General features: G+C 34.9%; 2 protein-coding genes across 2 annotated transcripts in view; both read right to left on the reverse strand.

Annotated features, from left to right (window-relative positions):
• mav (TGF-beta domain-containing family member maverick) overlaps positions 1-25,826 on the reverse strand; it is a 135,479-nt gene that overhangs the window by 43,747 nt on the left and 65,906 nt on the right. The window lies entirely within an intron of this gene.
• Positions 8,867-10,471, reverse strand: LOC141459283 (uncharacterized). Its single transcript, XM_074138174.1, has one exon. The coding sequence runs from the start codon at positions 10,193-10,195 to the stop codon at positions 9,401-9,403; it is 795 nt and encodes a 264-aa protein (XP_073994275.1). The 5' UTR covers positions 10,196-10,471; the 3' UTR covers positions 8,867-9,400.

The following is a 25,826-nucleotide window of genomic DNA, read 5'->3' on the forward strand; positions in this document are numbered from 1 at the left end:
TAATATTATATTACAAATAATAATATTATTACAAACGAATTTTTTTTTCGTTTACTTTCATAATAAAAAATTAACAAAGAAGAAAAAACAAATGTATACCTTTAGGAGGTGAACACAGAAGTTATAAACTTTTCCAACAACAATTTCCTACAATGTAGGTCGTACCTAGGTCGTATGGCTTAGCCATCAGCGAAAAATCTCAAGTTATGTCTAAAGACATAGCTTCTGTAATTCGAGAGGAGTAAAGGAAACTTGAGTAAACGGACTGCCAATATTTAAGGAAGATTAGGATAGTTGAAAATAAAGAAGAAGAATGCAAACTCTCTAGCAGCCTCTCAGATTTAGAGATTTCTCGAATATCTGGAGGGGCATGCTGTAAGACTCTTGTCACCACGAGAGGCACTCACTATAGGGCAACATTGATCGTTGTATTTTGCACCCCACGTACATCCTAAAAGTGTAATAATTACAGTCAGTGGAAAAAGAGATTCACCAATTCTGTTTATAAATTTTTAGTGTAACTTTTAAAGAATATATTTTGTCGAAGAGTAATAACAGATCTAGAATGTATTGTGTTATATAATATTTATCTCGTATATATATACCGCACATATATCTAGAATGCGAGAAAGTAAATAAAGCTGGTTGGACCAATTCCAAATTTAATTCGGGAGAATTCGGTAGTGATTTTGCGGATGAAACCAATTTTCGCGGAGTTGGAACCTTACACCAGCAAACGAGAGGTTAAATTGTTGCAAAATTCTACCTGTGAAATACTCACACGACTTTCTTTTACTCAGATTACGTATTTAAATTTCTTTAAAACTTGGAATGTATACTTTCAAGTATGCTGTTATCGTTTTTAACACATGACACATTTTGTTAATTTTTTTTTTTAATTAAGATGAGCCCCGTTTGTATTTCAAATATTATTTTTACACATTTCAAATAAAAGTATTTATATTTCATGTACATCCAGAGATTAAAGAAAATGACTGAATACATTTTCAAGAGAATCGCATAAAAAAAATAAAACAAAAATATTTAAATCTTTTCACATCCGATCAACCGATCTTCTTCAAATTTATACTTTTTTATATGTTTAATTCCTATCAACATCATAAAAGTGATTAGGCCTTTTTCATTACATTCATCACTTTGATGGAAAAGCTAAAAAACTCACTTTTCCTAAATAACTCTTAAATCAGGTTTGTGCTATTCGCAGCCAGCTTAACATTTTGGAGTTACCCACAATTCGAAATTGAATCCCTTACAGCAGTGGTTCCCAAAGTGTGCGCCGCGGCTCCCCGGGGCGCCGCGGTGCCGTCATAAGGGCGCCGCGAAATATTCTATTCTCGAAACAATTCGGCAATTTTCTTGGAATTTACAATTCTCGAATTTTATATCCAATTTTATTCCGAGATTTGAGAAGTTGTGTAGTGAACATCAAGCCCATCCATCACATTAATAATTTTAATATTGTTGATCAGGGAAGGGATTAGCTATGAGATTAGCATACTGGACTCCCACGCGGAGGTCCCGGGTTCGAATCCAGCAGCTGACCCTTAGATTTTCTCTTCCTAGGAGCTTCTTACAGCTCACTGTCCGGTGATGGACAGTGTTGTCTGTAACGAGAGAACACTGTCCGGAGGCCGGCAGTGCATTGGAAAAAGCTCCGGGCGCTAATAACCTCAGCTGTTGATGCGCCAAAAAAAAAAAAAAAAAATAATGTTAATCATCACTGGACGTTCAATAAATAGTTTAAAATTTTTAAAAGTTAAGTATAAGATTAAAGCTAGTACCCAACATTTCATTAATACTTCTAGTATCATATTTTTTAGAATGTATTACATGTCAAAAATCCTTATGCTGGCTGGCCTTTTATCACCTGTAAATATTTTTCTGTTAGAATAATAAAAGATGTATCTCAACACCATAGTTAGCATTAAAAAAGCATTTCATTTTAACTCTATTCCAGATTATTCGTGTGATTTGTCTTTATTCTGAATATTCATCAAATTCACTCGCATATTAAAAAGAAAAAGGGAAAGTTAGAGTTGGTCTTTTGGCTAATTTAAATAAATTCTGTACGTCCGCTGGTAGATATAGGCAGTTTCTAATAGAAAATTATAATTATTAATTCTGTATTAAGTTTCAATTTTATAAAAGAAAAGTAGTATCTCTTTGTTTATTTTGTTTTATTTTAAATTTTGGTTATTGGTCGGGAGGGAATAGTAATTAAAAGGTGCAACTCAAGCAGACGGACGAGAAGTCCATGCTTTAATGTTAAAAATGAGAAAATTACTTTTATGTGTGTATTTTGAAATACCAATAAACAATTTATTATTATTATTATTATTATTAGAGTTGGTCTTTTACTGTTGCAATTTGAATTACGGAGTTAAAACGAAATTCCAGTCTTGAATTCGTCTACCGTGAGCACAAATTACATAGTAATTAATAAGTTAATAACAAATAACTAACATAATACTTGTAATTATAATTCATTCATTTTCAAACTTTAATTTAATGTAGCCCTTTAATTGAGTACTTGTAAAAAAGTTTTAGAGCCAACTAAAAAGATGCATATCTATTTTATATTACATGCAGGGTGACCAGAGTTATATGCTCCACCCACTTTTTTTTTTAACGGCGGGAAATTTCGAAAAAATAAAAAACACTTATTTAATCATTTTTAGTCTAGTTTATTTTCAGTGATTGGCCCATTTTTTTAAACCCTTGTATCTCGAGATACAGCATCCAACTTTTGTTTTTCAAATGGAACGTTATATTTTTTGTTGCATATATTTGTAGTATTTGATCTCCTAAAAACAACAAAAAATTTTTTTGTAATCGGTTAGGTTTTTCAAAAGTTATGGGTATTTAAAATATGAAAAACAAATTTCAGTTTACTGTCAAAATTACGTTATTTTTTTTAAAGAATCTATTCAAACTGAGCACAACCAACGGATAGGCAAGCCAAAACTCTGGACTCCCACGCTTTGCTTGTAGCAGCACTTATCGTGGCGAAGTCAAGATCTAGGCAGGCTAGAAGTATTCGACGTTCAGGTTGCTTTTTATACAAACGTTTAGGTGGAGTTATAGGAAATCAACTAATCGGCCCATACTTCTACAGAGAGAACTTAACTGGTGAAAGGTATCCAACTTTTTTTCAGAAACATTTTGCCAGTTCCGCTTGAAGATGTTCATCTACAACGTCGGATAGATATGTATTTTCAACAAGATGTTTGCCCGGCAAGAGTGGTTCGAGGTTAGCTGGGCAGAAATTTCCATTAAAAGTGCGTAAGGACTCATTGTCCCATCCAATGGCCACCTCGATCTCCGGACTTGACCCAAATGGACTATATTTTGTGGGGATACCTAAAAAAATAAAGTGTAAAGTATCCTTAATCCCGTGGCTTCAGTCGATGATCAGAAACGTCGAATTACTTTAGCCTGCCTAGATCTTGACTTCGCTACCATAAGTGCTGCTACAAGCAAAGCGTGGGAGTCCAGAGTTTTGGCTTGCCTATCCGTTGGTTGTGCCAAGTTTGAACAGATTCTTTAAAAAAAATAACGTAATTTTGACAGTAAACTGAAATTTGTTTTTCATATTTAAAATTACCATAACTTTTGAAAAACCTAACCGATTTCAAAAATTTTTTTTTGTTGTTTTTAGGAGCTCAAATACTACAAAATATGCAACAAAAAATATAACGTTCTATTTGAAAAACAAAAGTTGGATGCTTTATCTCGAGATACAGGGGTTTAAAAAAATGGGTCAATCACTGAAAATAAACTAGACTAAAAATGATTAAATACGTGTTTTTTATTTTTTCGAAATTTCCCGCCGTTAAAAAAAAAGTGGGTGGAGCATATAATTTTGGTCACCCTGTATATGTACGAGTATAACATATACAGGGTGACCAAAATTATATGAACACTTAGATTAACAATGTAAATGAAGAAAACTACATTAACGTATAATATTAACAAACTAGATTAATTACATATTATTATTCATGATTAACGACTGCATAAAGTAAAGTACCAATCAGTTTAATTGAACAATGAACTTAAACCGACGATTTTTACTTCCTTCTGCTGCGCTTAACTTCCACTTAAAGCAGATGTCAAAAACAAAAACAAAATAAAGTCGGTATGTACTTTGTATTTGCATTTTAAATTTTAACGTCAAAACAATTATATTTTTCATTAACCTTTTTTGGTTAAACCTTTGCATGAATAGATTACTCTCCTATACAATTTAAATTAAAGGGTGCTACTCATTACTGAAAAAATATTTTATGCATGAAAATGGCCAGCATAAGGGTCAACATCATGTATTAGATGTCAACATCCTAAAAATTATGATTCTAGAAGTATGAATGAAATATTGGGTACATGCTGATTTGTGTACCTTTTGGCGTTTAATCAACCCTCATACTTAACTTTTAAAACTGTAAGTTTTTGTTAAGGAGATTTTTGTACCTTTTGGATAGATTGGTTGGAACAAATTTATACATCCAATGATTTTTTAAATATACGGGTATCGGAAATAACTAGTTGGAAGATCTAGGATGAAAAAAACAGACACAAGTTATGGGGGAATGGCAACAAGTTGGTGGGAAGAAGACGGAGAGTAGAGAAATATGGTGGAATTAAGTGATGAATAATTACATCCCATTGAGAGGGATAATAGAAAGAAAATTGCATTACCAGTACCTTCCAAAAAGATAAATTTTGATAACACTACTTCCCCTTAAGGGATGTAAGAGAAAACATGCTGTGATCACAATAAATTCTAATGAGGGGAAAGAAAAATGATTTGCAATCACGGACAAAGAGAATTTAAACTGCGAATACTGCATGATTGCAAATACTTCCCTTTAGTAAGTGTAAGAGCAGGATGACACTTAAATGTCACGCATTCTAAATTCTTCTTGACTAATTTGATCAAGGACGGGCGAAGATTCCAGAGTTATTATTAATAACCGTTTAAAAAGGGGCTTTATTTACGTGGGGCAAACTCCCCTCCCCTCCCCACGATATACTATCGAGACTCAAAAAAACTCATATCTACCGTATCTAAAATTTCAAATTAAAGACAATTCATTCATTAAAATCAGTTCGTACAGCGATAATTTGAACGATTGCAGAACTTCCTCTTAGTACGTGTAAGAGCATGATGGCACTTTAGAGTCACGAAGTGAAGCTTTTACCACTTCTTCGTGCTAAATTTTAGCAAAATCGAATTAAGCGTTGCAGAAAGATTAGTAACAATAGTTTTAGAGATGACCTGACCGGCATGGGGCAAACTTATCTACTAAAGATACTTAGCGTCGAAACCTATAAAAAATGCAAATCTACAACAATTTTTGAATCTAATAACACTTCATTGTAGAAAACAGGTTCACGAAACAATAATTTTAAATGATTGCAAAATTTCCCCTTAATAAGTGTAAGAGTACAAGACCAATACAATAAAATTGAAAATATAATTAAAAAAACCTTCTGTAATAAAAATAAAAAGCAACAGGAAAACAGAAAACTATCAGAAAAAACCAAAGACTTGATTAATAAAAGAGAACTTGAAAAACAAAAAACAAGAAAAATTGCAAGACAAAAAATTGAATTTAACACTATTTGCAAATTAGTAAGGTTCCATATTAAAAAGGATTTAAAAACTTTTAACGATAAACTTATAGAAGATGCCATCTCAAACTCCAACTCTATAAGGAATCTGAGGAAACAACTTGGTAATAAAAGTAATTGGACGATAGGGCTAGCTGATAGAAAAGGACATTTACAAAAGGAAAGAAGAGAAATAGTAAACGTTGCATCTAATTATTTTAGAGAACTGTACCAAGATTCAGATCAACCGTTACTTTTAGAATTCTTCAAAGAATCCTCAGATTTAACTGTTCCAGAGTTCACCAATTCAGAAATAGAAGTAATATTCAACAGTCTGAAAAAAAATAAGACCCCCGGCAGTGATTTTATCATAAATGAAATGCTAAAAATGTCTTTGTGGGAGAATGTAGGTGATTTACCAACACAAAAAGAAACACAATACGATTTAATTAAAACACTGATCTACAGAGAATATAAGTAAGGGCGCGTACTTAACTACGCTCGCAAAGAAAAAGTACATACATATATATCTGCACACGGTTTTAGTGTAACCCTGCCCTAGGTTATCCATCGATCTTATGTTCGATACAGATCCTAGATGACGTTACTGGTTATGGGGCTCCCCCACATCACTCCCCCCCAGTAACGGCATCTAGGAATCGAACGGAGGGCTTGACCACTCTGCCGGAACGGGTCGTGGTGTAGTTTGGTGTTTGTTGTGAGGGTACGGATGTCTTCGCTGGTGGCGTTGGAGTGGGTGTCGAATCACCTGGGTCAGCCAGTATAAAAGCAGGCTTGAGACGGTCGATTGACACAGTAGTCTCCTTTCCGTCCAAATCAATATTGAACGTCTTACTACCCCTAGACAGGACTTGATATGGCCCTCTATAAGTTGGTTGTAAGGATTTCTTTGGGGTCGTGTCCCTGAGGAATACATGTGTACAAGTAGAGAGTTGGGGGTGTATGAAAGTTCTTTGCGATGTCGGCTCTGCTGGCGGCCGGAGTTGACTCACAAACGCCCTCAACTGCTGTATGTGATTAATATTTTCGGATCCGGTTGCCGGGGTGAGAAACTCTCCTGGTATCCTCAAGGCCTGACCATACACTGCGTCTGCCACGCTGGCATTTGTGTCTTTTCTAACTGCAACCCGTAATCCCAGCAGTACTGATGGAAGTGCATCTGCCCAACTTGCTGGATTTGTATGCGCAATAAGAGCGCTTTTCAGCATTCGCTCGACGCAGCCGTTGGCTTGGGGGTGATACGCCGTAGTTCTTATGCGATTTGTCCCCAGAATATTCATAAGACTACGGAATAGCGCCGACTCAAATTGCCTTCCTTGGTCGGATGTTATTATGCGGGGTGTTCCGAACCTGGACACCCAGGACTGAAAAAAAACAGTTGCTACAGTTTCCGCGCATATATCCTGTACAGGCACTACTTCTGGCCATCGAGTAAAGCGATCTATCATAGTGACACAGTACAAAAAACCTTTCGATGGAGGTAGTGGGCCGATGAAATCGATGTGCACATATTCGAACCTCTTACAAGCAGGGAAACTTCCCAGGGGTGCCACGGTGTGTCTCGTTATCTTTGCCTTTTGGCAGGATAAGCAACTCTTAGCCCATTTGCCAATATCAGAGTTCATCCGGGGCCAGAAATATTTGCTCCCGATCAACTTGCGGCTTGCTCTTGGTCCGGGGTGGCTGAATGAGTGCATTCTGTCAAACGTGGATCTCCTAAACGCAGCAGGTAAATATGGACGGCAATTGCCAGTGGTCATTTCGCACCAAATGTGCTCTTCACACCCCGGAATAATGAGATGGTTCCAAGAGAGGTTTGACTGGTTACGAAGTGAATGGAGTTTGGGGTCATTTCCCTGTGCGTGTGATAAGTTCGCCCAGTCCGGCTCTAGGGATACGTCTTCGATCCGTGATAAGGCGTCTGCAACTCGATTTGTTTCTCCCTCTACGTGCCGCAAATCGGTGGTAAATTCGCTTATGAAATTAAGCCACCTAGTGCGCATAGGCGAATCTGGCGATTTTTTCTGTCGGAAAGCGTAGATCAGGGGCTTGTGATCAGTTAAGAAAGCAAAATTTCTGCCTTCTAAAGTTTGTCTGAAATGTTTGATCGCTAGCATTATGGCCAGTAATTCTCTATCATAGGTGCTATATTTGACTTGCGCTGGGTTTAACGTTTTGGAGTAGAACCCCAAAGGTACCCAAACGTCGCCCTCTCGCTGTTGTAAAACCGCTCCAACGGAGGTGTCGGAGGCATCGCAAGCCAGTGTGACGTATGCGTCTATTGCGGGGTGCCCAAGGTATGTGGCCTCTTGGAGGTCGTTGATGCAACGTTCAAAAGCGGTTCGTGTTTCATCGGTCCATTCGATGACTCTCTTATCGTTTTTCTTACTGTTTTTAAGGTACCTATTTAAAGGGCGCTGGGTCTCGGCCGCCTTTCTAAGGCAAGGTCTATAAAAATTAACCATGCCCAAAAAACGTCTTAGCTCAGACACGGTATTTGGCAGTGGATATTGCGCTATAGCTTGGACTCTAGTTTCGAGCGGTTTAATGCCGCAAGGTGTTACCTTATATCCTAAAAATTCTATTTCATCCTTCCCGAATAAGCACTTGTTCGGGTTTATGACAATACCGTGTTCCTTTAATCTGTGAAAAACCTCTCTTAAGTGTTGTTCGTGTTGTTGTACGTTCTCTGATGCCACTAGGATGTCGTCGAGGTAGACAAAACAGTAGTCCAGGTCTCTAAAAATTGCATCCATAAAACGCTGGAATGTCTGCGCGGCATTGCGAAGGCCAAAACACATACGAGTAAATTCGTAGAGCCCAAACGGGGTAATCAGCGCCGTCTTGGGGATATCCTCGGCTGCAACTGGAATTTGATAGTACGCTCTAATTAAATCGATCTTTGAAAAGATTTTTTTATCGTGTAAGTGTACGTTGAAATCCAGTATATTCGGTACCCCATACCTATCAGGTAGAGTTTGGGCGTTTAGGCGTCGGTAGTCTCCACAAGTCCTAAGCGACCCATCCTTTTTTACAACCACGTGAAGAGGACTGGCCCATGGGCTCTTCGAGGGCCTACAAATTCCTTCCTCCATCAACCTTCTAAACTCTTCTTTGGCTGCGCGATACCTTTCCGGCGCTAACCGCCTTGCCTTAGCGACCACCGGAGGCCCTGAAGTTTCTATATGGTGTAGAATGCAGTGTTTAACTGGTGCCTGATGCTCTATGATGGGTGAGGGGCGAGTTATCTCAGGAAAATCCTTAAGAATGTTCGCAAATGGCTGGCCTTCTGGAATCGCTGATATACTGGGTGATATTACCCTTACGACATATCCTTTCGATGTCAGTCCCGTCTGCTGGTCGATAATTTGACGACCTTTAAGGTCCACCAAGAGTCCGTAATGGAACATTAAATCTGCGTCAATTATAGGCTTGGGAACCGCCGCTACAATAAATGTCCATGTGAATGCCTTGCACAGTCCTAAATCCAGCCTCATCTGTTTCTCGCCATAAGTGTGTATCACGGTGCCGTTGGCGGCGTACAACGGAAATTTCTGCGGCGTCCGTCTACCCGCTATCGATGGAGGGATTACTGACATTGCTGCACCCGTATCTATTAAGTAAGTCATTCCAGAGCGCCTATCTTTAATGAACAGGCGGGGTTGCGTTTGTGCGGTACTGGGTTCCGCCACACCCAGCACCTCTTCTAGTTTCCCGGGTCTTCTCCTTGTCCTTCCTTATTTTGCTAGTTACAGGGTTTCTCACATTTTTGTGCCTTGTCCCCAAACCTATAATGGTAAAAGCACAACCAGGATGACTGCTGCGGCCCTCGTTGCCCGGATCTACCGCGGGACCTGGCCCGAGATCTCTCTCTTTTTCCTCTCATTTCGTTATGTTTTACTTGTAATTTCAGTTCAGCCACTTCCTGGGTAAGGCGCTGCACTTCGTGAATCAAATCCTCTGTTGGGCTTGGTTTATGGACAGTACAGATATCCGCTGGGACTGCCACTTCGTGAATTTTATCAGCTACGTCCGCCAATGCGAGCGGTTCAGTTTGTCCTGTTGCTTGCAAAATCGCTTGCATGTTTGAAGGCAATGATCGGATCCACAACATTTTCACCATATCTTTTGCTACCGTATCCCCCGCTAATAACTGCATCTGGCGTAACAAGTGGGAAGGCTTCTCATCTCCCAGCTGTTTACCTTCGAGCAATTGAGTTATTCTCTTGTTTTCCGACTCTGCAAAGGTGTCTATTAGTCTTTCCTTTAAAGCTTCATAGGGGTTGCTGGCAGGCCTCGACTTGACGAGGTCGGCAACCTGCTTGAGTACATCGAACTCTAAAATTGGCACAATTGTATGGAATTTAGTTTCACTGTCGGTTATATTTGCCTTTAAGAACACGGATTCTACCTGCCCAAACCACAATTCCGGGTCGCTCTTCCAGAATGGCGGAATTCTGTTAGTAGCTGAAACTGCTCCTATGTCTGGAGATACTGTTAGCCCTATTTCGGTGGAGACACTTTTATCTTTAGAACCCATAGCTAATAATTAGAAAGAATAAAATCGTTAACTTACACTAATAAATAGTTATAAAAAAAAAAAAAAAAAAAATGGCTTGAGAATATAAAGTAATTCAACTGTCTAATAAAAACCAAAACCAATCATTCGGAACAATAACTAATATAGTATTAACATGGCAATAGTACACATATCAAAGGTAAACAAACAACGAAAAGTTCTTAAAAACAAAATTATTTAGAATACATATAAAACTAGAAAAAGAAAAAAAAATTAACACCAATTTGCAACAACACAAATACTACAAAGAAATGATTCTTATAATCCCTAATGTTTTTGTTACCACAGTATCACGTCGGGGTCACCAATGTGGGAGAATGTAGGTGATTTACCAACACAAAAAGAAACACAATACGATTTAATTAAAACACTGATCTACAGAGAATATAAGTAAGGGCGCGTACTTAACTACGCTCGCAAAGAAAGAGTACATACATATATATATTAACAAAAACTTACAGTTTAAAAAGTTAAGTATAAGGGTTGATTAAACGCCAAAAGGTACACAAATCAGCAAGTACCCAACATTTCATTCAAGCTTAGTTGATATAATTTAAGTAATTTTGCTGCATTAACTTTTCCTTCACATTTTTTAGAATTTATTAGATGTCACAGACCCTTATGCTGGCCAGTTCGTTCATAATATTATTTGGTTATACTTATGATAAAATGTATATTATATCTTCGTTTTTAAATAGGTACTTTATTTTAACTCTATTCCAAATAATTATTATTCTTCTGATTTATCTTTAATATGCCCTTTATTCTGAAGTTGTCACATCTTATACATGCATGTTAAAGTAGAAAAAGACAAAGTTAGAGTCGGCTACTGTTTAAATTTGAATCACGGAGGATTTAAAACAATATTTCAGACTTGAATTCGTCTAACCGAAATATTCGTGAGCACAAATAACACACAGTTAATAACAAGTATATTATTCAACAATTATTCATTTCTCAATTGTAATTTAATTTTACTTACAGTAAAATACTGGAATAATTATCTGTCCTAAAAGTATGCAATACTTATTTATTTTATATTACATAACATATATATAACATTGTGAGAAGAACAGCTACATTGAGAGTGTGATTGAAGAAAACTATATTATTTTCTATAAAGCCAGATAATTATTACCTATTATTATAAACGTTTGACTACTACATAAAGTAACAATTACTTTAATCGAAGAATGAACTTAAACAGACGATTTTTATTAAAAATAAAATAATCGAAATCATTGATGTATGTTGGTGTAAGCATTTTTTTAAAAAAGTTTTTAAATTTTGTAGCCTCGTAATTTTTTTTATTTTTTATAACGTTTTCTTTTTAACCTGTAATTAATAGTTTGATTATTATAGATTAATAGATATTACAGTCAATCTACAGTGCTACTTGAACAAATTTTTTGTAGATGAAAATGGCCAGCATAAGGTTCTGTGACATCTAATAAATTCTAAAAAATGTGAAGGAAAAGTTAATGCAGCAAAATTACTTAAATTATATCAACTAAGCTTGAATGAAATGTTGGGTACTTGCTGATTTGTGTACCTTTTGGCGTTTAATCAACCCTTATACTTAACTTTTTAAACTGTAAGTTTTTGTTAAGGAGATTTGTTAAGTAGGAACCGTAACTACCACTGGAGAGATCTTTTTAAAGAATGATTATAGTTGCGGTCCCCAAACCATCCTCAATAACAATTTTTTTGAGAAAGCCTTTTTATATAAAATAGGAAGGTATTTGTACGTAAAAAGCAAATTTAAACTGCGATTTCAGACCTTCCTTTTAAGAGGAGTAAGAAAAATAAACGGGCGATTACAGTACTTCTCCCTAAAAGGCAAAGAGGCAAAGATTTTGAATCGAACGACAATTCATTAATGTAAATAGGTTCACGCATTGATAATTTTAACGATTTCAGTACTTCCTCTTAGTAGGTGTAAGAGCATGATGGCACTTCACAGCCATGTAGAGGAGCTTTAATCACTTCTTCGTGCTAAATTTTATCAAAATCGGACAAAGCGTTATAGAAATATTGGTAATAATAGTTTTAGAAACGGCCTTACTTGGGTGGGGCAAACTCCCCTCCATATGAGGCGTAGCGACGAGACTTTTAAAGTGCAAATCTGTACAAAATTTCGATTCGAATGACACTTCATTCATGAAAATCAGTTCACTTGTCGATAATTTGAAACGATTGCTATACTTCCCCTTAACTAGTGTAAGAGCAGATCGCCGCTTTAATGTTACGTAGGGGAGCCCTAACTCTATCATCCTACCAAATTTTATTAAAATCGGGCTAAGATTTACAGAGTAATTAGTAATAATAATTTTGAAGGGGGCCTTACATAAAGGGGGCTAACTCCTCTCTAATTCGGTGTACAGCGTCGAGACCCCCAAAAGGCACATCTACATAAAATTCCGAATCGAATGTCACCTCATTCATGAAAATCGGTTCTCGCGTTTAGGCGCTACGTAGTTTACAAAAAAGGTAACAACAACAAGAAGAAGAAGAAGAAGAAGAACAACAACAACAACAACAATTTCTGAAAATGCCGTTTTTGCTCATTTTCGGCAACTTTTTTCTCAAAATCTATTAGGTCTGGGGGGTTGCAAAAAAATTACAGTTATAAAGGAGGGTTTGCCCTATATTTTAAAGAAAATTTGGGAATTTTATCTTTTATAGAAAAAGAGAAAAAAATTGTCAAAGTTGGGTGTTTTTTAACGTTACGCTTTTTCGTGCACTTTTTGACGATCAATCCTTATACAACTGTCCTACCGGACAGTTTTAATGCACACGGTTTTAGTGTAACCCTGCCCTAGTTTATCCATCGATCTTATGTTCGATACAGATCCTAGATGACGTTACTGGTTATGGGGCTCCCCCACATCTTACTTGCCGGTGAAAGAACTATGGAACAAATTGTTCAATCTTATATTGAAAACAGGAAATATTCCCAATCAATGGAAGCTTTCAGATATTGTGTATATTGACATGGCTTTTGTCGACTATAAGAAAGCTTTCGACTCCCTGAAGCATTCGTTTATGTTCCATGCATTAAAATCTCAAAATATATGCAATAAATATATAAACATTATTAAATCAGTATACAGGGACAGCAAAGCAAGAATAGTGACAGACAGGAAAGGACCTTATTTTAGCATTGAAAGGGGAGTTAAACAAGGAGACCCACTGTCACCTGTTCTGTTTAACTGTGCTCTTGAAGAACTGTTTAGATGTTTAAACTGGAAAGATTATGGCTTCACTGTAGAAGGAAGGAAACTCAGTCACCTCAGATTCGCTGATGATTTAGTATTGTTTGCCAATACGTGCGAAGATTTAGGAAAAATGCTGATAGAACTAGAGGTAGCTAGCAGAGAGGCAGGACTAGTTATTAACCTTGACAAAACTGTTTTATTTACAAATCCCAATAATAAAACTAAAGATATTTCTCTAGACAATGTCAAACTAAAATGGGTTAAAGAAACAGTTTATTTGGGGCAACTAATTAGTTTTGATGACAGGACCAGCAAAGAAGTAGAAAGACGAATTACGCTTGCCTGGAAAAAATACTGGTCATTGAAATACTTAGTAAAAAATAGAAATATTAATATAAAACAAAGAAGTCAAGTTTTAGAACGATGCATAATGCCCTGCCTTCTGTATGGTGCCGAAACATGGTCTTGCACAAAACTAAATCTAAATAGGCTTCAGACTACTCAAAGAGCTATGGAGAGGAGTATGCTAGGAGTTAGTCGGAAGGATAAAGTCAAGAGCACATTTATGAGAGAGCAAACTGGTTTGATGGATATTATAAGAAAGGTGAAGATGGCAAAGTGGAAATGGGCAGGAAAGCTGATGAGAGTGAAAGATGGTCGTTGGACAAATCGAATTCTAACTGGTCTCTGGAATTCAGGAAAAGAAGGGCCGGCAGACAAAAGAAGAGATGGGCGGATGACATCTTAAAACATGCTGGACCATCATGGACTAGGAAGGCGAAAGATCAAGGATTGTGGAGTTTAATGGGAGAGGCCTATGCTCAGTAGTGGGCCTGGTTTCAAGAATTACTCAATATTATATTATTCTTTCTTTTTGAAAAGTTATTATTTTATTTGATTTATTAATAACATGTATTATATATATATAAAAATGTACTATTCTGAAACCAAATAAATGGCTTTATTATTATTATTATTATTATTAAGTGTAAGAGCAGAACGTCGTTTTAATATTACGTTGGGGAGCCCTAATCCTTTCACCCTGCCAAATTTTATTAAAACTGTCCGGTAGGACAGTTGTATAAGGGTTGATCATCAAAAACTGCAGGAAAAAGCGTAACGTTGAAAAACACCCAACTTTGACAATTTTTTTCTCTTTTTCTATAAAAGATAAAATTCCCAAATTTTTCTTAAAATGTAGGGCAAATCCTCCTTTATAACTGTAATTTTTTTGCAACAACCCAGATCTTATAGGTTTCGAGAAAAAAGTTGCCGAAAATGAGCAAAAACGGCTTTTTCAAAAAATGTTCTTGTTCTTGTTCTTCTTCTTCTTCTTCTTCTTCATCTTCTTCTTCTTCTTCTTCTTCTTCTTCTTCTTGTTCTTGTTACCTTTTTTGTAAACAACGTAGCGCCTAAACGCGTGAACCGATTTTCATGAATGAGGTGTCATTCGATTCGGACTTTTATGTAGATGTGGCTTTTGGGGGTCTCGATGCTGTACATCGAATGGGAGAGGAGTTAGCCCCCTTTATGTAAGGCCCCCAAAAGGGGAAGTATAACAATCGTTTCAAATTATCGACACGTGAACCGATTTTCATGAATGAAGTGTCATTCGAATCGAATTTTTGTACAGATTTCTACTTTAAAAGTCTCGACGCTATGCCTCATAAGGAGGGGAGTTCGCCCCACCCAAATAAGGCCCTTTCTAAAACTATTATTACCAATATTTCTACAAAGCTTAGTCCGATTTTGATAAAATTTAGCACGAAGAAGTGATTAAAGCTCCTCTACGTGGCTGTGGAGTGCCATCATGCTCTTACACCTACTAAGAGGAAGTACTGCAATCGTTAAAATTATCAATGAGTGAACCGATTTACATCAATGAATTGTCGTTCGATTCAAAATCTTTGCCTTTTTAGGGAGAAGTACTGCAATCGCAGTTTATTTTTCTTGCTCCTCTTAAAAGGAAGTACTGAAATCGCAGTTTAATTTTGCTATTTACGTACAAATACCTTCCTATTTTATTCAAAACTCTTTCTCAAAAAAATGGTTATTGAGGATGGTTTGGGGACCGCAACTATAACCATTCTTTAAAAAGATCTCTCCAGTGGTAATTACGGTTCCGATTTAACACCTTATCAGGTTATAATGATAGAATAGCTTATTCCAAATTTTAAAAAAATCTGTAAAGCAGGCGTAACTTTGCTAATAGACAAAAAAAAAAATCTATCCAAAAGGTACAAAAATCTCCTTAACAAAAACTTACAGTTTAAAAAGTTAAGTATAAGGGTTGATTAAACGCCAAAAGGTACACAAATCAGCAAGTACCCAACATTTCATTAATACTTCATTGATATTATTATTTAAGTAATTTTACCGCATTAATTTTCATTAATATTTTTTAAGAATTTATTAGATGTCACATACCCTTATGCTGGCCAGTTCATTCATTATAGTTATAATTGTGATAAAATGTATATTATATCTTCGTATAAATAGGTACTTTATTTTAACTCTATTCCAAATTATTCTTCTGATTTCTCTTTAATGTGCCCTTTATTCTGAAGTTGTCACATATACATGCATGTTAAATTAGAAAAAGACAAATTTAGAGTCGGCTACTGTTTAAATTTGAATCACGGAGGATTTAAAACAATATTTCAGTCTTGAATTCGTCTTACCGAAATATTTGTGAGCACAATTACACACAGTTAATAACAAGTAGATTATTCAAAATTATTTATTCATTTCTCAATTGTAATTTAATTTAGTTCCCCTAATTTTACTTATAGTAAAATACTGGAATAATTAGCTGTCCTAAAAATATGCATATCTTATTTACTTTATATTACATATACACAACATTGTGGGAAGAACACCTAGATGGAGAATGTAATTGAAGACAACTATATTATTTACGATAAAGCCAGATTGACTACTACATAAAATAACAATTACTTTAATCGAAGAATGAACTTAAACCGACGATTTTTATTTAAAAATAAAAATAAATAAATAAAATCATTGATGTATGTTGGTGTAAGCATTTTTTAAAATTTTTTTTGAATTTTTAAGCCTCATATTTTTTTATTTTTATAACGTTTTCTTTTTCACCTGTAATCAATAGTTTGATTATTATAGATAAATAGATATTACAGTCAATCTAAGTTAAATGGTGTGCTACTTGAACAAATATTTTGTAGATGAAAATAAATAAAAGATAAAATTCCCAAATTTTCTTTATAATATAGGGCAAATCCTCCTTTATGACTGTAATTTTTTGCAACAACATAGATCTAATAGATTTCGAGAAATAAGTTGCTGAAAATGAGGAAAAACGGCATTTTCAAAAATTGGTCTTGTTCTTGTTCTTGTTGTTGTTGATGTTGTTGTTCTTGTTGTTACCTTTTTTGTAAACAACGTAGCGCCTAAACACGTGAACCGATTTTCATGAATGAGGTGTCATTCGATTCGGACTTTTATGTAGATGTGCCTTTTGGGGGTCTCGATGCTGTACATCGAATGGGAGAGGAGTTAGCCCCCTTTATGTAAGGCCCCCTCCAAAATGATTATTACTAATTACTCTGTAAATCTTAGCCCGATTTTGATAAAATTTGGTAGGATGATAGGGTTATGGCTCCCCTACGTAACAATAAAGCGACGATCTGCTCTTACACTTATTAAGGGGAAGTATAGCAATCGTTTCAAATTATCGACATGTGAACCGATTTTCATAAATGAAGTGTCATTTGAATCGACATTTTGTACAGATTTACCCTTTAAAAGTCTCGACGCTATGCCTCATAAGGAGGGGAGATTGCCCCACCCAAATAAGGCCCTTTATAAACTATTATTACCAATATTTCTATAACGCGTAAGAGCAGATCGTCGCTTTATTGTTAGGTAGGGGAGCCCTAACCCTATCATCCTACCAAATTTTATCAAAATAGGGCCAAGATTTACAGAGTAATTAGTAATAATAATTTTGGAGGGGGCCTTACATAAAGGGGGCTAACTCCTCTCCCATTCGATGTACAGGGCCGAGACCCCCAAAAGGCACATCTACATAAAGTTCCGAATCGAATGACACCTCATTCATGAAAATCGGTTCACGCGTTTTGGCGCTACGTTGTTTACAAGAAAGGTAACAACAAGAACAAGAACAAGAAGAAGAAGAACAAGAACAAGAACATTTTTTGAAAAAGCCGTTTTTGCTCATTTTCGGCAACTTTTTTCTCGAAACCTATTAGATCTGGGTGGTTGCAAAAAAATTATAGTTATAAAGGAGAATTTGGAGTAAGATTTAAAGAAAATTTGGGAATTTTATCTTATATAGAAAAATAGAAAAAAATTGTCAAAGTTGGGTGTTTTTCAACGTTACACTTTTTCGTGCAGTTTTTGATGGTCAACCCTTATACAACTGTCCTACCGGACAGTTTTAATTACAAGTTAAAAAGAAAAACATTATGAAAAATATAAAAAAATTATGAGGCTAAAAAATTCAAAACCTTTTTTTAAAAAAAAAACACACCAACATACATCAATGATTTTGTTTATTTTATTTATTTATTTTTATTTTTAAATAAAAATCGTCGGTTTAAGTTCATTCTTTGATTAAAGTAATTGTTATTTTATGAAGTAGTCAAACGTTTATAATAATAGGTAATAATTATCTGGCTTTATCGCAAATAATATAGTTTTCTTCAATTACATTCTCCATCTAGGTATTCATCCCACAATGTTGTACTCCTTAACAAAAACTTACAGTTTAAAAAGTTAAGTATAAGGGTTGATTAAACGCCAAAAGGTACACAAATCAGCAAGTACCCAACATTTCATTCAAGCTTAGTTGATATAATTTAAGTAATTTTGCTGCATTAACTTTTCCTTCACATTTTTTAGAATTTATTAGATGTCACAGACCCTTATGCTGGCCAGTTCGTTCATAATATTATTTGGTTATAATTATGATAAAATGTATATTATATCTTCGTTTTTAAATAGGTACTTTATTTTAACTCTATTCCAAATAATTATTATTCTTCTGATTTATCTTTAATATGCCCTTTATTCTGAAGTTGTCACATCTTATACATGCATGTTAAAGTAGAAAAAGACAAAGTTAGAGTCGGCTACTGTTTAAATTTGAATCACGGAGGATTTAAAACAATATTTCAGACTTGAATTCGTCTAACCGAAATATTCGTGAGCACAAATAACACACAGTTAATAACAAGTAGATTATTCAACAATTATTCATTTCTCAATTGTAATTTAATTTTACTTACAGTAAAATACTGGAATAATTATCTGTCCTAAAAGTATGCAATACTTATTTATTTTATATTACATAACATATTATAACATTGTGAGAAGAACAGCTACATTGAGAGTGTGATTGAAGAAAACTATATTATTTTCTATAAAGCCAGATAATTATTACCTATTATTATAAACGTTTGACTACTACATAAAGTAACAATTACTTTAATCGAAGAATGAACTTAAACAGACGATTTTTATTAAAAATAAAATAATGGAAATCATTGATGTATGTTGGTGTAAGCATTTTTTTAAAAAAGTTTTTAAATTTTGTAGCCTCGTAATTTTTTTTATTTTTTATAACGTTTTCTTTTTAACCTGTAATTAATAGTTTGATTATTATAGATTAATAGATATTACAGTCAATCTACAGTGCTACTTCAACAAATTTTTTGTAGATGAAAATGGCCAGCATAAGGTTCTGTGACATCTAATAAATTCTAAAAAATGTGAAGGAAAAGTTAATGCAGCAAAATTACTTAAATTATATCAACTAAGCTTGAATGAAATGTTGGGTACTTGCTGATTTGTGTACCTTTTGGCGTTTAATCAACCCTTATACTTAACTTTTTAAACTGTAAGTTTTTGTTAAGGAGATTTTTGTACCTTTTGGATAGATTTTCATTTTTGTCTATTTTGCTAAGTTACATATCTGCTTTACTGTTTTTTTTAAATTTGGAATAAGCAATTCTAACATTATAACCTGATAAGGTGTTAAGTAGGAACCGTAACTACCACTGGAGAGATCTTTTTAAAGAATGATTATAGTTGCGGTCCCCAAACCATCCTCAATAACAATTTTTTTGAGAAAGCCTTTTTATATAAAATAGGAAGGTATTTGTACGTAAAAAGCAAATTTAAACTGCGATTTCAGACCTTCCTTTTAAGAGGAGTAAGAAAAATAAACGGGCGATTACAGTACTTCTCCCTAAAAGGCAAAGAGGCAAAGATTTTGAATCGAACGACAATTCATTAATGTAAATAGGTTCACCCAATGATAATTTTAACGATTTCAGTACTTCCTCTTAGTAGGTGTAAGAGCATGATGGCACTTCACAGCCATGTAGAGGAGCTTTAATCACTTCTTCGTGCTAAATTTTATCAAAATCGGACAAAGCGTTATAGAAATATTGGTAATAATAGTTTTAGAAACGGCCTTACTTGGGTGGGGCAAACTCCCCTCCATATGAGGCGTAGCGACGAGACTTTTAAAGTGCAAATCTGTACAAAATTTCGATTCGAATGACACTTCATTCATGAAAATCAGTTCACTTGTCGATAATTTGAAACGATTGCTATACTTCCCCTTAACTAGTGTAAGAGCAGATCGCCGCTTTAATGTTACGTAGGGGAGCCCTAACTCTATCATCCTACCAAATTTTATCAAAATCGGGCTATGATTTACAGAGTAATTAGTAATAATAATTTTGAAGGGGGCCTTACATTAAGGGGGCTAACTCCTCTCTAATTCGGTGTACAGCGTCGAGACCCCCAAAAGGCACATCTACATAAAATTCCGAATTGAATGTCACCTCATTCATGAAAATCGGTTCTCGCGTTTAGGCGCTACGTAGTTTACAAAAAAGGTAACAACAACAACAAGAAGAAGAAGAAGAACAACAACAACAATTTCTGAAAATGCCGTTTTTGCTCATTTTCGGCAACTTTTTTCTCAAAATCTATTAGGTCTGGGGGGTTGCAAAAAAATTACAGTTATAAAGGAGGGTTTGCCCTATATTTTAAAGAAAATTTGGGAATTTTATCTTTTATAGAAAAAGAGAAAAAAATTGTCAAAGTTGGGTGTTTTTTAACGTTACGCTTTTTCGTGCACTTTTTGACGATCAATCCTTATACAACTGTCCTACCGGACAGTTTTAATATATGTAATATAAAATAAATAAGATATGCATATTTTTAGGACAGCTAATTATTCCAGTATTTTACTATAAGTAAAATTAGGGGGACTAAATTAAAATTACAATTGAGAAGTGAGTAAATATTGTTGAATAATGTACTTGTTATAACTGTCTGTTATTTGTACTCACGAATATTTCGGTAAGACGAATTTAAGACAGTAGCCTATCTTTGTCTTTTTCTACTTTAACATGCATGTACGTATATGTGATTTATCATAATTATAACAAAAAATATTATGAATGAAGTGGCCAGCATAGGGGTCTGTGACATCTAATAAATTCTAAAAAATAACTTATTAATGAAAATTAATGCAGTAGAATTACTTAAATATTAATGAAGGATTAATGAAATGTTGGGTACTCGCTGATTTGTGTACCTTTTGGCGTTTAATCAACCCTTATACTTAACATTTTAAACTGTAAGTTTTTGTTAAGGAGATCTATGTTGTTTCAATAAAATTACAGTTATAAAGTTGGGTGTTTTTCGATGTTACGCTTATTCGTGCAGTTTTTGACGATCAACCCTTATACAACTGTCCTGCCGGACAGTTTTAATTACTGATAATTTATTGTTATTTATCTATTGCAAGACAATATATCGATCCCGTCATTTTTTTAATGAAAGTTTGGGCCCAATTTGGACCATTGACTGTACTGAATGCATATGTTATTTTACGCATCTCTTAAGTTTCGGCCAGTCTGGGTAGATTGACCACACATTTGCTAGGCAAAGAGCCTGAAGCACCAGCCCATGGGTTTTGTTCGTATCCTGACACATCCTTTTGACCACTCGCTGCCATTACATAGTTAAATATGCCATCTTCTATCTTTTAAAGGAGAAAAGTTCAGAATGTTTCAAGGAACTTTATTGGGTGGACACAGAAGAAGCGTCACTGTTTAAAGGGTTATTTTAAGGCTTAAATGAATTTTTCTTAGAAAATATTTCAAACTGTTTAAAAAAAGGTCGAGGCCATTTTCGAGAAAATATCAAGAAACTGAAACATCTTCCCGACAATGTGGTACTTCCACATGAAGATTCTTATTTTTGCATCCCGTAGTGTATATGTTACCGTGAAAGACCGAATATTTTGGTATAATCTTACACATTCGGACCATCACCGATATGTCCACTTTGCTTAGGTGAAGGTCGAAACGAGAAGCCGTCTATCGCCAAATTCTTCGCTCTGCCGCGATTGTAGCCACTTGGCATCTATTTATTTGTTATACTCTGGAACACTGTTGTTTGTCAGTATTATGCAAGGTTTGCTGGCGTGCAACATTTTCCTCAATTAGGTTAGTTTAGAATGTACGGTTCGTTTTAAGTTCAATAGTTCATTTACATGGGCTGTTATTTAAGATTTCTCCTATTTTGGCCTTATCATAAAGTTTACCTTATCATAATACCTTAATAATAAAGTATAATTCAAAAATGTAACAAAAATGATTTTATTCAACACTCACTATCAGTGCATAGTGACTGTGCATAGTAATGTGGACATTAGCCGGTGTAAGTCACAAATAAGGATATTTAGCTAATATTTCGGACGTACACCAAGCGACTCCTGTAGGGGCATCCTGATAGATGGGAAAATTCCAAAAAAAACTCACAAGTCTCACTTTTTAAATAAAGCTGTCTAGCAATGGCTTTGATAATCGATAATTGGTATATATCGGTCGATATTGATAGGCATTATAGATTGTGAAAAAATTTTCAGTTTGCTGAGGATCAATTTTTTTCTAGAAATTGGCTCCGACAGTTTTCGTTTTGTCATCCACCTCTATACATGTGTAACTTTTCGAGGAAAATTCTTCTTAGAACGTTCCTTGGAGTTTGCTTTCCTCTAAAGTGTTAATACAATGCAATGTACGGTTTTACAAACCGTAGTGCTAACACAAAAACAAGTAGGTTTTCATATTTTGAACAAATGTGTAAGAAATAAGTACTTTATCATTATAATGGAAAGTCGTTGAGTGTTCACACCAGATTTTATTTTATGAGTAGTTTGATTTTTTGTTTTTTCTTTTCTGTTTTAGATTTACTAAATACATAAGGGTAACAGCGCTTAGCTTTGTCCCAGCCGGCCCAGAGCACGCTAACTAAAGTATGTACGCAACTCAGTGCTACTGGTTCCAATGTAGCTAGAAACTAGCACTTCAGATTTCATTACAAGGAAATCGTACGTTACAAACATCGTGTTTTACAGCACTTGCTGTAGGAGGAAAGCAAATGATTGATATCACAATCATCTTCGTTGCCGCAATTATAGATTTGTTCTTTTGATTCAGCTAAAACTCAATTTATTTATTTTTTTTAAAGGGAAAGTGCGTTGAGTTGAAAGAAAACAAATAAAAACTTGGATGAAACGAAGCTCTTAATTTTATATATAAGAACAATCTAACAAAAGAACGTCCAAAACGGATCTAGAGTTGGGAAAGCTCGTTATAAATACGTGCAAATTAAGTAAAACCTCCATGTTGTTGTAACAGTCGATTGCCTGCTGCTTGGTTGATGACTCAGCCGCGTGTCCGTGGATTTCCCCAAAGCCATCTCCGTGTACGCGTCAGTTTTAAAATATTATGTTATCGTTTCGCATGGCCAATTTTCTGCTCCCTGTTTTGTTTATTGCTGTTTTTTTTTAAATAACAAAATTTCCATATTTAGTCCGGATTTTATTATATAATTGTTTCATTGTTTTATTCAATGTCGTTACTCTTTCAATTTTTAAACAAACTACCGCTTCCTATTGTTCTCACTTTCTCTTACTCTGGGAGGATGGAGGCGAATGTCTTTTAAATTGTTAACAAAGAATTGTTTACTAACATCCTTATTATGATAGTCCGCCATTAAATCAGGGTGTTTAAAAAACTGAGGATAACGCTCACTCATTTTTCTTTTAGTACAACTATCAAGATGGCCTATAAACTTCGGATTTTTTTGTTATTTTTATTGGAAAACGGGGCGGGACTGATTCCTCACGGTACTGCAGTCAAAAGGGTTATTTTAATATCCGCTTCATAGTATAATCGGTAAATCTTCCCCCTCATCTTTTAAGGTCTAGGATCTTCCCCACCAGTCTTCGTTTCGAAATGATCTGCACTGTTCGATGAGGGCGATGGCAACGTAACCAAACGGAAAATAAGAAGCCGTTTACTTCTCTTTCTGATAGTCTATATATAGGGTGCGTTCCACTAAGCGATCACAACGACCACGCTCACGACAGCGGTTTTGCCCGTTCCACTTGCTTGCGAGCGTTGCGATCGAAAACCCAAGTGGAATGGTCTATGGGCGTTTTAACCGTTCATGTAAACGTTACAAATGGCGGCCTCGAAAATAAGTTAGAAGCTTGAAGAGGCTATTTTTTAATTTTAACCCCATTTATAAGCAGTTATAATAAACTTTATTAATTATTGGTAAAGTTGACTTATATTAAAAATATATATATATATATAATTCAATGTTTTATATTACATTTTAGTGGAGTATTTATAAAATTTACGTTTAAATAAAATTAAAATGTCTTTTGTGGCAACAGTTTGATATTTATTAATAATGCTTTAGAAAGTACTTTATCTAGTTCCGATGAAGAGTGGAATGCAATTTTACAAAATCGCAATGATGAAAAGCGAAAACTTAGGCCACGTATTATTAGCTATCAGTGTAATTGATCTTTGTTCAGATGAAGAATTTAAAAGTTATTTCAGGTAAATGATTTTGTGTTATTCAGCGATTTAGTGTGTAAAGGGATAAGTAATTATTTATTTATTGTAGACTTTCGAGAAACACATTCTATTATTTACATGAAATAATAATTTCATTTACATGAGATAATTTTTTCGTTCGCCATATTTTGTTTTAAAAATTGCGCCAATTCTGAACGCCCACTTCGACCCAGCTCTTAAGGTGGGGCGTTGTGGTCGCCGTGTGAGCGAAAATAATGACGTCATTAGTGACGTTTTCGCCACGACCACAACGACCGCGGTCGCCAAGTGGAACGCCTGAAGGTATGTTTTGATCGTTATGATCGCTTAGTGGAACTAGAGATTCCAAGTTAAATATTCCTGCCCTGGGTGGGAATGTTTCCAGAACCTGTCATGCCCTGTTACCAGATTAATCAGTTTCATAGCGAAATTCAGGGCCTTCTCACACTTAAAGATTACATATGCCTTTCCGGGCATAACCTTTTTCGGCTATTTCTTTTCATTTTATTCTTGAAATGTCACCAACCTTCTAGGCTTCTACGTTCTGGCTCCCTACAAAGCCATGGCTTAAGGTACCCTAAGCAAAACCAATAAACAGTTTTTTTTGAAAACAGATGCGTCTCCAAAATCTAAGATTCTAAATGGGACAGATTCACATTTTTAAAGAAACATTTTTCCTAAAAAAGTATTTTTGGGGATTTCTGGGGAATCCGAGTGTTCGATATGTTTGACTATCGTATAAGTTCAAGGAACGGAGAAGGTATGTGGTAACTTACTAAATTCTATTGTAAACTTACTTTAAAAAGATGCTTTATCCGTAAGTTTTTGAGAAAGTGCCATACAAAATTAAATTTCTTGAGTTGAAATTTGGCAGGATAATTAGGTTAGGGCTTCCCTACATAACATTAAAGCGATGTTCTGCTCTCACACCTACTAAGGGGACGTTTTGCAATATTTAAAATTATCGTCTCATGAAACTATTTTCGTGAATGAAGTGTTATTTGGTTCAAAATTTTATGTATTGTTTATTCAAAATGTTAAGAAAACCTATAAACCAGAAAGGAAACTTAACAGAGTAAATTTTTAAAGGGTTGGAATATTTTGGAAAATGTCATTATCGATTACTTTTAAAGTTATAACGGTAATTAAAAAAATATTCATGTATTACTTTGATCGATCTATTAAATTGATGTTATATGTATTTAAAATTACACTGAACTGAACTAGATAACCTGATCCACAAGGTATTTATAAAAAATTTCTAACTTCTATATTCAGCGCAAATCAGCCTAATTATTCCCGATACCAAATATTTAAAAAATCATTAGATATTAAAATTGTCCGGTAGGACAGTTGTATAAGGGTTGATCATCAAAAACTGCACGAAAAAGCGTTAGGTTTAAAAACACCCAACTTTGACAATTTTTTTCTCTTTTT

Source organism: Rhodnius prolixus, unplaced genomic scaffold (genome assembly GCF_049639745.1).
Source record: "Rhodnius prolixus isolate KJV_2025 unplaced genomic scaffold, Rpr scaffold_11, whole genome shotgun sequence".
Taxonomy (NCBI): Eukaryota; Metazoa; Arthropoda; class Insecta; order Hemiptera; family Reduviidae; genus Rhodnius; species Rhodnius prolixus.